Source organism: Dama dama, chromosome 19 (genome assembly GCF_033118175.1).
Source record: "Dama dama isolate Ldn47 chromosome 19, ASM3311817v1, whole genome shotgun sequence".
Taxonomy (NCBI): Eukaryota; Metazoa; Chordata; class Mammalia; order Artiodactyla; family Cervidae; genus Dama; species Dama dama.
In genome coordinates this window covers 52,638,851-52,655,022 of record NC_083699.1, presented here as the reverse complement: position 1 = coordinate 52,655,022, position 16,172 = coordinate 52,638,851, and the positions used below count along the sequence as shown (strand labels likewise).

The following is a 16,172-nucleotide window of genomic DNA, read 5'->3' as shown; positions in this document are numbered from 1 at the left end:
GAACACCAGACACCTAAAAAGAATTAATAACCATAAAAATCTACCCCTTCATTAGCACAAAATAGCAGATGGTACTGGAAATTAAAGGTCATCTTCCAGCTAACGTTATGCCATCTGATAACCATAATACTGAATCATTTCACTGTATATAACACAAAAGAAAATCTTCTAATGAAGATTTTTTATATTACTAGAAAACCAACAGTTGATGATATGAAGATTTTAAGTTATACTCTATATAAATATTAAGTAAATCCAAAAGGATGACATTAGTTTTGGATAACAAAGAAATATAACATGATGAGAAATAGGTTGCTATTCAATTTCAAGCAGACTCACACTATCCTTCAGCAACACTATCATAAAATTCAAACTCACTTACCTACTGTGTCTACTCCTTTCCTGCCAGCACGACCAGCCATCTGCTTATAAGTAAGAATATCTAGGAGTCTACCGCTGAAAATAGGAGTTCGAATGATTACACGACGTGCAGGTAAATTCACACCAGATGAAAGAGTAGAAGTTGCTGCCAAGACTCGAATCTGACCTTGACGGAAGGCTCCTTCAATGATATCTCTCTCCTCAAAAGTAAGACCTAAAAAAAAAAAGAAATTGTAATAGCATATATTTGTAAACATATGAGGAAAACATTACACTTGATCACTTACAAATGGATCTGAGAATCTGATACAACCTTGTAAAGATTTTTTTAAGCTACTGTTATGACTGTAAACAAAGAAGTAATCACAGTCTACCAATTTAAGAGTATAATCTGCCAACCCTAGTATAGTTCTATCTCCTTCTAGACCAGGGGCTGTCAAACTTTATCTGTAAACATTTTAGATTTTGCAGGAGAGATGATCTCTGTTGCAACTAATCAACTCCACCATTTCACATGAAACAGCCATAAAACAAATGGGCAAGACTGTATTCCAGTAAAACTTTATTTACAAAAACAGCTGGATTTGACCAGCAGACTGTAGTTTGCTGAAACCTGCTCTAGAAAAGAACACCCTGAAGGTACAGACATGCTTTACTCAAGACAGTATCTGATGGTGTGTCCAACACAGTGGTCAGGCACATAAATAAATGTCTGAAGGACAAATACATGAGTAAATGAAAAACAGCAAACAGAATATACACTTATCTTGCTTATTTTTTGTTTTCTTTTTTAAAAAGGTCAAGAGAATTGGGGTTCTTAGTTTGTAAATTAAGTGGTGGATCCACCAATATTCACTTTATTAGCATGTATTTTAGTTTATATACAATGAAAATATTCTCATGTGTTTGTGTATAGATATATTTTTTAAATTTATTTTTATATAGCATTGCCTGGAGCTGTTGTGTGAGATTCCACCCATGACGAGGTCATGAAGAAAATACCTGACACACAAGGCCATTCAGGATCCCATCCATGACGAGGTCATGAGGAAAAAACCTGACACGCAAGGCCGTTCAGGATACAAGGGACCCTCCAGGTTGGCCTCGGCCTCTACTCCACCCTGTATCCTCCCCCTTTTTCTGCTGTTGTTCTTGTTCGCCCTGCTGCAGATTCTTGTGTTGCCTGCCGAGAGTTCTCCTGCTCCTCTTTCACTGAATAAAGACCAACATAGAACCCTAATTAATAAATCTCCTAGACCCTGGTTCCCTATGAAGGGGCCAGGAATGAAGGAAATGTTTCAAGTAAAAACCCTTTTGCTGGCACTCTGGCTTGTTTGGCAGATGCGTACTAATGCACATGACTGCTCACAACACCTGAATCATAAAGAGTATAGAGACCTGATCACAAAAGGCCCTGATAGGCACAGAGCCCTTCGGGGGGTGAGAAAATCCTATTAGAGAACACAAAAATTATTATTCTAAAAGTGGTTATTGGATCAACATTTGATTGCTGTTATTGTGCTGAGGTTGTACAGTAAAAACTATTGTTAATATAGTTAAGGATTTAAAAAAATAAGAGTTTTGCCCTAGTGTGGAAACAATAAGATAATTGTTAATTTTAATCAAGAGTGCTAAAACAGAAGCTGCCTCATCAGAGCCACAGAGTCTTTGTGTGCTAAACTTTTTAGATAAATTTAGCTGAGAACTTTTGAAAAAAGGCTGACATTGGCGTTAACAGGATTGTATTTCTACTATGTTGCAACCTGCTGCACCATGAGACTGCAACTTTTCTGTTTTCTGCTAAACTCAAGGCAAAATAGAACAATAAAGAATAGACTACAAAAAACAGTTTTGCCTTCACCTAGATCATTAAATGTTAATAGGCCCCAAGGCCAGAAGATAATGTACAAAGATCCACTATGAAAGAAAACTCTCATGAATAAAGAAGTATGCAGAAAACACCCTGGTTTCGTGAAAGACAAAACTGATGTAATGTTAAACTAAACTTTGTATGCTTATCTTTCACCTCCCCTTAGAAATGTACTACTTAGGGTATAAAAGCTACGGTAAAAAATAAAAGATGCCAGACACCAGACTCTGTTGCATACCCCGGTCTGGTCTCTTTCTCTCTTTCTCTCTCTCTCTCTCTCTCTCTCTCTCTCACTCACCGACGCCGTTCATCCTGAGAGTACCCCTGGATCCTGCTGGGGCTGGACCCCGGCATAGCATGATAAAATTTTTAAATAAACTAAAAAGGTTAAGTTCCTAATTGTAGAAACTATATATTCTTAAACATATCCTTAGCACATATCAACATGGACAGATCACTCCCTGAAAGAAGTTACTTAATTCACTGACTGTCATAAGCCTTGCAATTTTGACAACCTAGATATGAGGTTTTAAATATCTGTAACCATTTCAAAATACAATATGACAAATTCTAAAATTAATTCGATTTTGATGTATTTCTAAGAATATTACAAATACCCCTAGAGATAAAAGGAAATATTCAGAGTGGCATAAAGTTAGGATAGCAAGTACCACTTCCACCTAAGTTTTAAGGAAACAAAGTATAGAAATATAATCACTTTAGAATTCACATCCCCAGGTACCAAAAAAGCTTGTAAAGTGAAAGTGAAAGTGAAGTTGCTCAGTTGTGTCTGACTCTTTGCAACCCCATGGACACCAGGCTCCTCTGTCCATGGGATTTTCTAGGCAAGAGTACTGGAGTGGGTTGCCATTTCCTTCTCCAGGGAATCTTCCCGACCCAGAGATCGAACCCAGGTCTCTTGCATTGTAGACAGACGCTTTACCATCAGAGCTACCGCTTGTATCTAGTACTTATATACCATACAGATAAGTAAATAAACCTGCATGTGTTTTATTCCTGTTTAATCTTAATCACACAATGTCTTAATAGGAAATTTAAGAGTATTAAGTGTGGTTAATGAGAAATCAAATGCAAATCAAACATAAAAATAAAGAAATTATAAGTATTTTTGGAGGGGGCTTCATAGTAACATATTAAATATATCGATACCTGCATGATGAAATGCTACTCCCCATGGCACAGTTTTTTGTAATACAGAGTCCAATCCTGAAGGTGAACGTTTTAACTGATCCATCACTTCTAGGAGGCCCTTTTGTTCCAGCATCACTGGTCGAAGTTCAGATGATCTTACCAATCCTGTCACAAAAAAACTGTCAACACTGTTCACCTCCCCTTGGACCTCTTTTACTGCTATCTGCCTGAGTCATGACAGAAGGCAGTGGTTCTGAAACTACTTAATAATCACCTGGATATATTTTTAAAATATTGATGTCTGGCTCTCACCCCTGGATTCCGTGATGTGATGCAACCTGGACATAATGATTTTTAAATCTCCCTAGGCAATTCTAATGTGCACCAAAGTTTAGGAAATACTCTGTTAGGTCGAGATCAAGCCCACAGGAGGAAATCAAAAGAACCAGCTGAAAGAAGAAGAAAATTACAAATACCATCAATCAGAACCTAAAATAACTCCTTGCTCAACATGTGCCCCCACCAAACCAGCAGTGTCAGAATCACATAGGAGCTTAGTTCTATGTGACAATTCTTCTAGCCTTTTTGGCACCAATGTGGTAATTAATCATACATTACCCTCTGTTTTTTGCCTCTATGTATAACTTCCCCAGAAGATCTTCTTAGATGAAAGAACTATATTTTCTTTAAAAAATAACTTAAGGCTTTGGATTTCTGAACTAGTAAAATTTCTCATAGAATATATCTTAAATTTTATATATTTTTAAATCTTTTAGGTAAACTTCTAAAATTCTGAGGACCACAGAGGGTTGCCAATTTTTTGCCAACTTCTCTAAAAGTGATTTATATTTTTAAAAAATTATCTTTGTTCCCTTATTTAAAAAGAAAAGTAATTTTAACATAAAAAAATTAGTAGGGATAATTTCAAAATTTAAATGTCATCTTTATGAAAAATGTGCTACCTTGTCTTTACTTTTCTGGTGAAAAGTTCATCACAGCCCGGACTCCAGTTCAAGTCCTAGGATTTGGAAACCACTGCTATAAATCTTAAGAAGCTCATGCAAAGAAAATATAAATAATGTTTCTGGTCATTAAGGAATGTAAGTTACCATAGTTGCCACAAAAAAATGTAAGCTGGCATAGTAAGAAAGCATTGATTAAGAGAGAACTAGAAGAGATATTATAATATTGGACCAAAGTCTACTAATATAAACTTCAGGCAAAGTTTACTAATTGAAGCTAGACTTGAGATATCCATTACCTATCCTCAAGATGCCACCAACATAACAAAGTCATAAAATATCCTAATGTTCTGTAACCAGAACTGTCCCTGTTTTCCCTGCACTTATCTTTGAGCCCAAGGGCCCACAATCTAGTGTGGTGAGGTAACACTACTCACCCCAAAGTGAGTAGTTATAGCAATATGCATAAATCAATACTCAGCAATAAAAAAGAAAGGAGTTGACAAAAGTAACAATCTGGATGAATCTTAAAAATATCATGATGAGTGAAAGAAGCCAGACACAAAAGACACATACACATAATATGACTTCATTTACTACATGAAATTCTTAGAAAAGGCACAACTAATCTACAGTGACAGAAAATATATGATTGGTTGCCTGAAGCTGGGGATAGAGGGAGGAGATAGAAAGTAAAAGAGAACATTTTGGAGTGATAGAAATGTTCTATACATTGATCACAGTGAGGAGTTCAACAGGTGAACACATTTGTTAAAATTCATTAAGTTTCACTTTAAGTGGGTACATTTTATTCTAGACAAATTATACCTCAATAAAGTTGATTTTAAACTACATGTGTACATAGTTTGTGTGTGTGTGTATGCATGACTCTCTTTAGAGTAAGAGCTTGGAAATATAAAAAAGATATGACTACTTTCCCCAGAAAAAAATGTGTGTATGTGAAGTTTCTTATACAATTTAGGGGCTTTGAAGTCAACTTCTCAAAGCCCACGGATCCTAAATGAAGGACCTTAGTATATACCTGTATAAATCTAATATACTGAAACTCTGAAGATTAGTTAGTCTGAATGTGTATACATATTATCTATAAGGAGGATAAGGAGATGATTAGTCACAAAAACATACTTTTACAAAGGATCCATCCAGGTGGTGGCAATGATGAAAAGAACCATGCTTTGCTAATATAATTATTGACATTACTTTCAAGCAAATGTTCTAAGAACTCCTTTCATCACTTCCTTTCCTTTCCATCACTAACTTACCCTCAGCTTGATGGTGCAGATTGTAAAACTCACGGGCAATGATATCTGCCAGCTTTTCACACCATTTCTTCGAGGGACAGAAAAGTAAAACTGAATGGTTATCACGAATGGTCTCATAACATAAACTAACAACATGATCCTCATCTCCCTAAAAAAGAAAAAGAAGTAACCATTCTAGTGATACTTTCAAAACATTTTCATATCAGTTTAAAGTCATTCATTTTGCCTGAATGGCAAGGTTTTTCTACTCAAAAGCATGATAAATATCAGTTACAAACTCAATAATAAAACAAAGAAAAAACAGAAAAGAGAAAAGAAAATAAACCTCCTTATGATGCAAGGTGAGTAGATCTTTTATAGTCATTCAACTAACATTTACTGACCTCCAACCCAAAGGTAATAGGGATATAATGGTAAGTAAAAGATAGCCAAGGTACTATCTTTAAGGGGTTTGGGTCTCAGTGGGGAAACAATAAAGTACTAAACAAACAAAAGTAAAATACAATCATAATATGTACTATTAAAGAGAATTTTGTGGTGTTTTGAAGCCTTACATTTGACATAAATCTGAGAGATCTGGAAGAAAAGAAAAAGTTTCCCTGAGAAACTGATGAGATGTGAAGGAGGAGAAACATTACCTTAATAAAAGGTAACTGAGGAACAGGGAACACATTTCAAGCAGAACAAACAGCATTTGTAAACACTCCAGTGGTGACCAAAACAGGAAGGTCAATGTGTGTAACTAGATTAATTCATCAATACATTCACTCATTAAGCAATTATTTACTGGGTGCCATATATTATCATGGGCTTTCCAGGTGACACTAGTGGTAAAGAACCACCTGCCAATGCAGGAGACGTAAGAGGCGCAGGTTAGACCCCTGGGTCAGGAAGATCGCCTGGAGAAGGGAATGACAACCCACTCCACTATTCTTGCCTGGAGAATCCTATGACAGAGGAGCCTGGTGGGCTACAGTCCATGGAGTCACAAGAGAGTCAGAGAATACTGAAGCAACTTAGCACGTACATATATTATTCAAGGCCTGGGGATGGAGAATAAAGCAGAAAAAAAGCTCTGCCCTCAGAACGTTTCTACTCTACAAGGAAGAAACAGATAAAAATAAGATAAGTAAAACACAAAATATACTCAAAGTGCAAAGGAGAGAAATAAAACAGGGAAAATAAAACCAGGAATGAGAGAACACTGAAACTTCAATAAAGTGGCCAGGGAAGGTCTGAGAAAGTGACATTTGAGTAAAGGTCCAAAGGTCAAAGAGTAAACCCTACTGATGCCTAGAGGGGAAAGTATTCCACATAAAGAGAATCTGAGGTGGGAGATTTCTTGGCATATTATACAGAATAGCAAAGAGGCTATGGAGGAAGTAAGGAATATAGAAACTGAAGCCAGGGTAAAGGAGTGGGACAGATCATATATGGTTTGTAGGCTACTTTAAAGATGTTGGCTTTCATTCCACATGAAATGGGAACCATCACAAATTTTTTAAAAGAATGGTTACAGGATCTGATGTTCATTTTAAATAGATGATTAGCTTTTGATTTAAGCACAGATCCAAGTTTAAGAGTTGAAAGATTTAAATAGGGTGGAGACAGAGACATGGTAATAGAAGAAGATTATTAACAGGAGAGTAAATGACTTTGTTTACTGATATATTTATTGAGGTAACCAAGGCAAAGTCAAATGAACTTTGGGAGTACAGAGCAAAGCAACTAAATAGGATTCCATATCAGGCATGCTGAAGCTACAAATACACCTATAAGTGTACTAAAACACATGAATTTAGTCCTATTTCCAGTTCTAAACTTATCCTTAACTATTTCAGTATTCAGAGGCACAGATCTACATTAAAAATAGATGTCTCATACCAGATTCAGCCCTTTAACTTCAGGACTGAAGAATCAGCCCTAGAAAAATACTGTGAACTAAATGTTTTAAAGTGTATTTATCAACCACTTTATAGATGCTAGGCAATTTTTTAAAATCAAATTTCATCCTTAAAACACTAAAGACAAATATTATATCCATTTTATAGATGAAGATACTATTGAGAAGTTATGTGATTCAACTATTATCACAGCCATATCAAGTATCCCTACATAAGGTATCAGAAATAGGTCTTTCTGACCCCAAAAAAATGTTTTTTCTACTATCATATACAGGGGGTCACAAAGAGTCAAACATGACTGAAGCAACCAAGAAGAGCACATATTGTACATATATCACTTAATAAAAAGTCAATTTTCCACTTTAATGTAAACAAAGCCATAAGAAAATCTTTCCCAATTAAAAAGAAAAATCTATAACATTTTATTACTTACACTTATAGGAAATGATTATATTTAAATTGAAGACAACTACATTTCCTCTCTCACCAACACCACCAATTCTTTCATGAAACCAACTAGGTTAACAACAGGAATCCTTCTAATGGATATGTAATACACATCCGCTACTTTGCAACCCCCAGCTTAACTCAAAAATTGTTAACAACTTGCTAGAAAATGCAATCAAACACAACAGTACAGATGGTAAAAAAATTACTGCAGACAGTGACCACAGACATGAAATTAAAAGATGCTTGTTCCTTGGGAGAAAAGCTATGACAAACCTAGACAGTGTATCAACCTAGAGGGGTGGGATAGGGAGGGAGATGGGAGGGAGGTTCAAAAGGGAGGGGATATATGTATACCAATGGCTGATTCATGTTGAGGTTTGACAGAAAACAACAAAATTCTGTAAAGCAATTATTCTTCAATAAAAAAAATTTTTTTAAAAAGCAGAGACATCACTTTGCCTACAAAGTCCCGTCTAGTCAAAACTATGGTTTTTCCAGTAGTCATGTACACATGTGAGAGTTAGACCATAAAGAAGACTGAGCAGGACATGGAAGCAACCTAGATGCCCATCAGCAGATGAATGGATAAGGAAGCTGTGGTACATATACACCATGGAATATTACTCAGCCATTAAAAAGAATTCATTTGAACCAGTCCTAATGAGATGGATGAAGCTGGAGCCCATTATACAGAGTGAAGTAAGCCAGAAAGATAAAGAACATTACAGCATACTAACACATATATATGGAATTTAGAAAGGTGATGACAATAACCCTATATGCAAAACAGAAAAAGAGACACAGAAATACAGAACAGACTTTTGAACTTTGTGGGAGAATGTGAGGGTGGGATATTTCAAAAGAACAGCATGTATACTATCTATGGTGAAACAGATCACCAGCCCAGGTGGGATGCATGAGACAAGTGCTCGGGCCTGGTGCACTGGGAAGACCCAGAGGAATCGGGTGGAGAAGGAGGTGGGAGGGGGGATCGGGATTGGGAATACATGTAAATCCATGGCTGATTCATATCAATGTATGACAAAACCCACTGGAAACAAAAAAATAATAATAATAAAAAAAAAATTAAAAAATAAAAATAAAAAACAGAAGAAAAAAAAAAAAGAAGACTGAGCACCAAAGAATTGATGCTTTTTATTTGTGATGCTGGAGAAGAACCTTGGACAGCAAGGAGATCAAATCAGTCAATTCTAAAAGAAATCGACTCTGAATATTCACTGGAAGGATTGGCCACCTGAGGCAAAAGCTGACCCACTGGAAAAGACCCTGATGATGGGATACATGGAGGGCAGGAGAAGGGGGCAACAGAGAATGAGATGGTTGGATGGCATCACCAACTGAATGGACCTGAGTTTGAACAAACTATCGGAGACAGTGAAGGACAGGGAAACCTGGCATGTTGCAGTCCATGGGGTCGCAAAGAGCTGGACACGACTTAGCAGCTGAACAACAACAAATGACTTACCTTCACTTGCAGCATGGGTTGAAATTCCCTCACAAGCTTCATTGAAGAGTCGTAAATTGAATTTCCAATTTTTATGGATTCCAGCAGTGGTACAGGGCGAAAGTCAGTGTGGTAGAGTTCAGCATTCAACCAGGAAGCCACAAGCTCCAAATTTGGAAGAGTAGCACTCATGCCAACAATCTGCACGGCATTAGACAAAGGAATGGCTAAATCTGCCTGGCTGCGAAAAACAAATGAAAATGATGTTAAAAGACATAAACTATTAATTTCAAATACTGCTAACAATATTCTTGGCATGTCTTTTGGTACAAATGTGCATAAATTTCTATAGGGTATATACCTAGGAATAAAATTATTGGGTCATATAGTATATTCAATTTTATTAATGTCAAACTACTGTTTGTTCTTTTTTTAGATTACATATATAAATGAAATCATACTGTATTTGTCTTTCTCTGTCCTAAACTCCAGGTGTATCCATGTTGTAACAAATGGCAGAATTTCCCTCTTTCTTATGGCTGAATAATATTTCACTGTATATAAATACACCATTCATCTATTGATGGGCACTTAGGTTGCTTCCATATCTTAGCTATTATAAATAATCCTGCATTAAACCTAGGTGTGCACATATCTTTTTCAAATTAGTGTTTTTGTTTTCTTCAGATAAATACCCAAGGGTAGAATTGCTGGATCATACTGTTTTTAATTTTTTGAAGAACTGCCATACTGTTTGCCATACTGCTTCCCCATAGTGGCTGTACCAATTTATATTCCCATCAAAAGTGCACAAGGTTTCCCTTTTCTCCACATCCTTGACACATTTGTTATTTGATGTCTATTTTGATAAGTCATCCTGACAGATGTGTGGTGGTATCCAGGGTTTTGACTTATAATTCACTACAGATTAGTGATGGTGAGCAACTTTTCATTTGCCTGTTGATCATTTGTATGTCTTTGGAAAAGTGTCTATTCACACCCTTTGCCCATTTCTTAACCAGATTTTTACTATGTTTAACTATATGAGTTCTTCATATATCTTGGGTATTAATGCCTTATGGGATACATCATTTGCAAAGATCACCCATTCAGTATACAGCCTTTTTGTTTTGCTGAAAGTTTCCTTCACTGTGCAAAAATTTTTATTATAGTTTGACATAATCCCACTTGTTTATTTTTACTTTTGTTTCCCTTGCCTGGGGAGACATATCCTAAAAATATTATGTTGATAAAAATCAACATCAAAGAGCATCAGTTCAGTCAGTTCACTCGCTCAGCTGTGTCCAACTCTTTGTGACCCCATGAATGGCAGCACATCAGGCCTCCCTGTCCATCACCAACTCCCAGAGTTGACTCAAACTCATGTCCATTGAGGCAGTGATGCCATCCAATCATCTCATCCTCTGTCGTCCCCTTCTCCTCCCACTTTCAATCTTTCCCAGCATCAGGCTCTTTTCAGATGAGTCAGTTCTTTGTATCAGGTGGCCAAAGTATTGGAGTTTCAGCTTCATCATCAGTCCTTCCAATCAATATTCAGGACTGATTTCCTTTAGGATGGACTGGTTGGATCTCCTTGCTGTCCAAGGGACTCAAGAGTCTTCTCTAACACCACAGTTCTAAAGCATCAATTCTTCAGAGCTCAGCTTTCTTTATAGCCCAGATCTCACATCCATACATGACTACTTGAAAAACCATAGCTTTGACCAGACAGACCTTTATTGGCAAAGTAATGTCTCTGCTTTTTAATAAGCTGTCTAGGTTAGTCACAGCTTTTCTTCCAAGGAGCAAGTGTCTTTTAATTTAATGGCTGCAGTCACCATCTGCAGTAATTCTGGAGCCCAAAAAAATAAAGTCTGCCACTGTTTCCACTGTTTCCCCATCCATTTGCCATGAAGTGATGGGACTGGATACCATGATCTTAGTTTCCTGAACGCTGAATTGTAAGCCAACTTTTTCACTCTCCTCTTTCACTTTCATCAAAGGGTCTTTAGGTCTTCTTCACTTTCTGTCATAATGGTGATGTCATCTGCATATCTGAGGTTATTGATGTTTCTCCCAGCAATCTTCATTCCAGCTTGTGCTTCATCCAACCCAACATTTCTCATGATGTACAATGCATATAGGTTAAATAAGCAGGATGACAATATACAGCCTTGATGTACTCCTTTCCCAATTTGGATCCAGTCTGTTGTTCCATGTCCAATTCTAACTGTTGCTTCTTGACCTGCATACAGATATCTCAGAAGGCAGGTCAGGTGGTCTGGTATTCCCACCTCTTTAAGAACTTTACACAGTGTGTGGTGATCCACACAGTTAAAGGCTTTAGCATATAAAGCAGATATTTTTCTGGAGCTCTCTTGCTTTTCCAATGATCCAACAGATGTTGGCAGTTTGATCTCTGGTTTCTCTGCCTTTCCTAAATCCAGCTTGAACATCTGGAAGTTCATGGTTCACATACTGTTGAAGCCTGGCTTGGAGAATTTTGAGCATTAATTTGATAGTGTGTGAGATGACTGCAATTGTGCAGTAGTTGGAGCATTCTTTGGCATTGCCTTTCTTTCAGATTGGAATGAAAACTGACCTTTTCCAGTCCTTTGGCCACTGCTGAGTTTTCAAATTTGCTGGCATATTAAGTGCAGCACTTTCACATCATCTTTTAGGATTTGAAATAGCTCTACTGGAATTCCTTAACCTCCACTACAAACCTCCATTGTTTGTAATGATGCTTCCTAAGGCCCACTTGACTTTGCATTCCAGGATGTCTGGCTCTAGGTGAGTGATCACACCATCGTGATTATCTGAGTCGTGAAGATCTTTTTTGTTCTGTGTATTCTTGTCACCTCTTCTTAATATTTTCTGCTTCTGTTAGGTCCATACCATTTCTGTCCTTCATTGTGTCCATCTTTGCATGAAATGTTCCCTTGGTATCTCTAACTTTCTTGAAGAGATCTCTAGTCTTTCCCATTCTATTGTTTTCCTCTATTTCTTTGCATTGATCACTAAGGAAAGCTTTCTCATCTCTCCTTGCTATTCTTTGGAACTCTGCATTCAAATGGGCATATCTTTCCTTTTTTCCTTCGCCTTTCACTTCTCTTCTTTTCATAGCTGTCCGTAAGGCCTCCTCAGACAACCATTTTGCCTTTTTGCATTTCTTTTCTTGGGGATGGTCCTGATTACTGCCTCCTGTACAATGTCATGAACCTCCATCCACAGTTCTTCAGGCACTCTGTCTATCAGATATAATCCCTTGAACCTATTTGTCATTTCCACTGTATATTCGTAAGTGATTTCATTTAGGTCACACCTGAATGGTCTAGTGGTTTTCCCTACTTTCTTCAATATAAGTCTTTGGCAATAAGGAGTTCATGATCTGAGCCACAGTCAGCTCCAGGTCTTGTTTTGCTGACTGTATAGTGCTTCTCCATCTTTGGCTGCAAAGAATATAATCAGTCTGATTTTGGTATTGACCATCTGGTGATGTCCATGTGTAGTCTTGTCTTGCGTTCTTGGAAGAAGGTGTTTGCTATGACCAGTGAGTTCTCTTGGCCAAACTCTGTTAGCCTTTGACCTGCTTCATTCTGTACTCCAAGGCCAAATTTGCCCATTACTCTGGGTATTTCTTGACTTCCTACTTTTGCATTCCATCCCCTATAATGAAAAGAACATCTCTTTTGGGTGTTAGTTCTAGAAGGTCTTGTAGGTCTTCATAGAACCATTCAACTTCAGCTTCTTCAGCATTATTGGTCAGGGCATAGACTTGTATTACTATGATACTGAATGGTTTGCCTTCAAAATGAACAGAGATCATTCTGTCATTTTTGAGATTGCATCCAAGTACTGCATTTCAGACTCTTGTTGACTATGATGGCTACTCCATTTCTTCTAAGGGACTCTTGCCCATCAGTTCAGTTCAGTCGCTCAGTTGTGTCCAGCTCTTTGTGACCCCATGAATCGCAGCACGCCAGGCCTCCCTGTGCATCACCAACTCTTGTAGGAGTTTACTCAAACCCATGTCCATCAAATCGGTGATGCCATCCAGCCATCTCATCCTCTGTCGTCCCCTTCTCCTCCTGCCCCCAATCACTCCCAGCATCAGGGTCTTTTCCAATGAGTCAACTCTTCGCATGAGGTGGCCAAAGTATTGGAGTTTCAGCTTCAGCATCAGTCCTTCCAATGAACACCCAGGATTGATCTCCTTGCAGTCCATACTAGTATATATAATGGTCACCTGAGTTATATTCACCATTCCAGTCCATTTTAGTTCGCTTATTCCTAAAATGTCGACTTTCACTCTCACCATCTCCTGTTTGGCCACTTCCAATTTGCCTTGATTCATGGACCTAACTTTCCAGGTTAGTATGCAATATTGCTCTTTACAGCATCAGACCTTACTTCCATCCCAGTCACATCCACAACTGGGTGTTGTTTTTGCTTTGACTCCATCTCTTCATTCTTTCTGAAGTTCAGTTCAGTTCAGTTGCTTAGTCGTGTCCAACTCTTTGAGACCCCATGAATTGCAGCACGTTCCCCACTAATCTCCAGTAGCATATTGGGCACCTACCGACCTGGGGAGTTCATCTTTCAATGTCCTATCTTTTTGCCTTTTCATACTGTTCATGTGGTTCTCAAGGCAAGAATACTGAAGTGGTCTGCCATTCCCTTCTTCAGTGGACCAGATTTTGTCAGAACTCTCCACCATGACCTGTCCGTCTTGGGTGGCCATACATGGCATGGCTCACAGTTTCATTGAGTTAGATAAGGCTGTGTGTGGTCCATGTGATCAGATTGGTTAGTTTTCTGTGATTGTGGTTTTCAGTTTGTCTGCCCTCTGAAGAAGGATAAGAGGCTTATGGAAGCTTCCTGATGGGAGAGACTGACTGAGGGGTAAACTGGGTCTTGTTCTGATGGGTGGGGCCATGCTCAGTAAATCTTTAATCCAATTTTCTGTTGGAGGGCAGAGCTCTGTTCCCTCTCTGTTATTTGAACTGAGGACAAACTATGGTGTAGGTAATGAAGATGATGGAGACCTCCTTCAAAAGGTCCCATGCAGGCACTATTACCCTCAGTGCCCCTAATCCTGCAGCTGGCCACCACCAACCCACGCCTCCTCCAGAGACTTCTGGACATTCATGGACACAAAGAGCATACTGCCTATGTTCTCTTCTGGAAGTTTTACAGTTTCAGGTCTTAAGTCTTTAATCTATTTTAAATTTATTTTTGTGCATGGTATGAGAGTAGTCCAGTTTTACCAACACCATTTACTGAAAAGGCTGTCTTTTCTCCATTGTATATTCTTGCCTATATCATAGGTTACTTTCCCATATAAATATGAGCTCATTGCCCATGCTGTAGAGCCCATGCTCTGCAATAGGAGAAGCCACCATAATGAGAAGTCTGCATGCAGCAACAAACAGCCCATGTGCCACAACAAAGACCCAGAACAAAAACAAATCAATGAATAAAACTGATAACTCAAAAAAAAAAAAAAAAACAGTAAGGGCTCAGTTCTAGGCTTTCTAATCTGTTCCACTGATCTTCTTTGTAGAAATGTCTATTTAGATCTTTTGCTCATTTTTTGATTGGGTTGTTGTTTTTATGATATTGAGCTGCATAGCTATCTATTTTGGAGATTAAACCCATGTCAGTCACTTCATTCTCAAAATATTTTCTTCCATTCTGTGAGTTTTCATTTTGTCTATGGTTTTCTTTGCTGTTCAAAGCTTTTAATTAGGTCCCACTTGCTTATTTTTGTCTTTTCATTATTCTAGGAGGTGGGTGAAAAAGAGATCTTGCTGCATTTTATGTCAAAGAGTGTTCTGCCTATGTTTTCCTCTACGAGTTTTGTAGTATCTAGTCTTACATTTAGGTCTTTAATCCATTGTGAGTTTATTTGTGTATATGATATTAGAGAATGCTCTCATTTCATCATTTTACATGCAGCTGTTCAGTCTTCCCAGAACCAATTAAACTGTCTTCTCTCCATTGTTCTCTCTCCCCACCTTTGACATAGATTAATTGACCACAGGTGTATGGGTTTATTTCTGGGTTTTCTATACTGCTCCACTGATCTACAGGTTTGTCTTTGTGCCAGTACCATACTGTCTTCATTACTAAAGCATTATAGTATAGTACAAAGTCAGGGAGCCTGAGTCCTCCAGCTCCATTTTTCCTTCTCAACATTGGTTTAGCTATTTGGGGTCTTTTGTGGTTCCACGAAATTTTAAGACTTTTTGTTCTATGTATGCAAAAAATGCCATTGGTAATTGATAAGGATTGTATTGGCCTTCTACCTCCTTAGACTTATTCCTAGGATTTTTATTCTTTTTGATGCAATTATAAATGGGATTGTTTTTTAAATTTCCCTGATAATTCACTGTTAGTGTACAGAAATGTAACAGACTTCTGTACATTACTTTTGTATCCTGCAATTTTATATAATTCATGGATGTGTTCTAGTAGCTTTTTGGAGGTATCTTTAGGATTTTCTGCTTATAGTATCATGTCATAGGCAAACAGCAGCAGTTTTACTTCATCCTTTCCAATTTGGATTCCTTTTATTTCTTTTTGTCTGACTGCTATCGCTAGAACTTCCTTACTTTTCCACTTAGCATTGTCACCACTTAGCACTGTCAGTATGTTGGACATTCTGGACAGTGCGTGGTAATCTCTCTTTGAGGAGGTAAT

At 37.7% G+C, this 16,172-nt stretch overlaps 1 protein-coding gene across 4 annotated transcripts in view; it reads right to left on the bottom strand.

The window, feature by feature from the left end:
* Positions 1 to 16,172, bottom strand: part of POLQ (DNA polymerase theta) — a 106,851-nt gene that overhangs the window by 81,999 nt on the left and 8,680 nt on the right. For 3 of the 4 annotated variants that reach the window (XM_061167063.1, XM_061167065.1, XM_061167064.1), the window contains 4 exons: positions 9,489 to 9,708; positions 5,649 to 5,796; positions 3,422 to 3,568; positions 383 to 595 (listed from right to left, as the gene is read on the bottom strand). In XM_061167063.1, the coding sequence (XP_061023046.1) occupies positions 383 to 595; positions 3,422 to 3,568; positions 5,649 to 5,796; positions 9,489 to 9,708 (728 nt within the window). Of the gene's footprint in view, positions 1 to 382; positions 596 to 3,421; positions 3,569 to 3,677; positions 4,179 to 5,648; positions 5,797 to 9,488; positions 9,709 to 16,172 lie in introns of those variants that run through there. The other variant, XM_061167066.1, reaches the window with a different exon arrangement.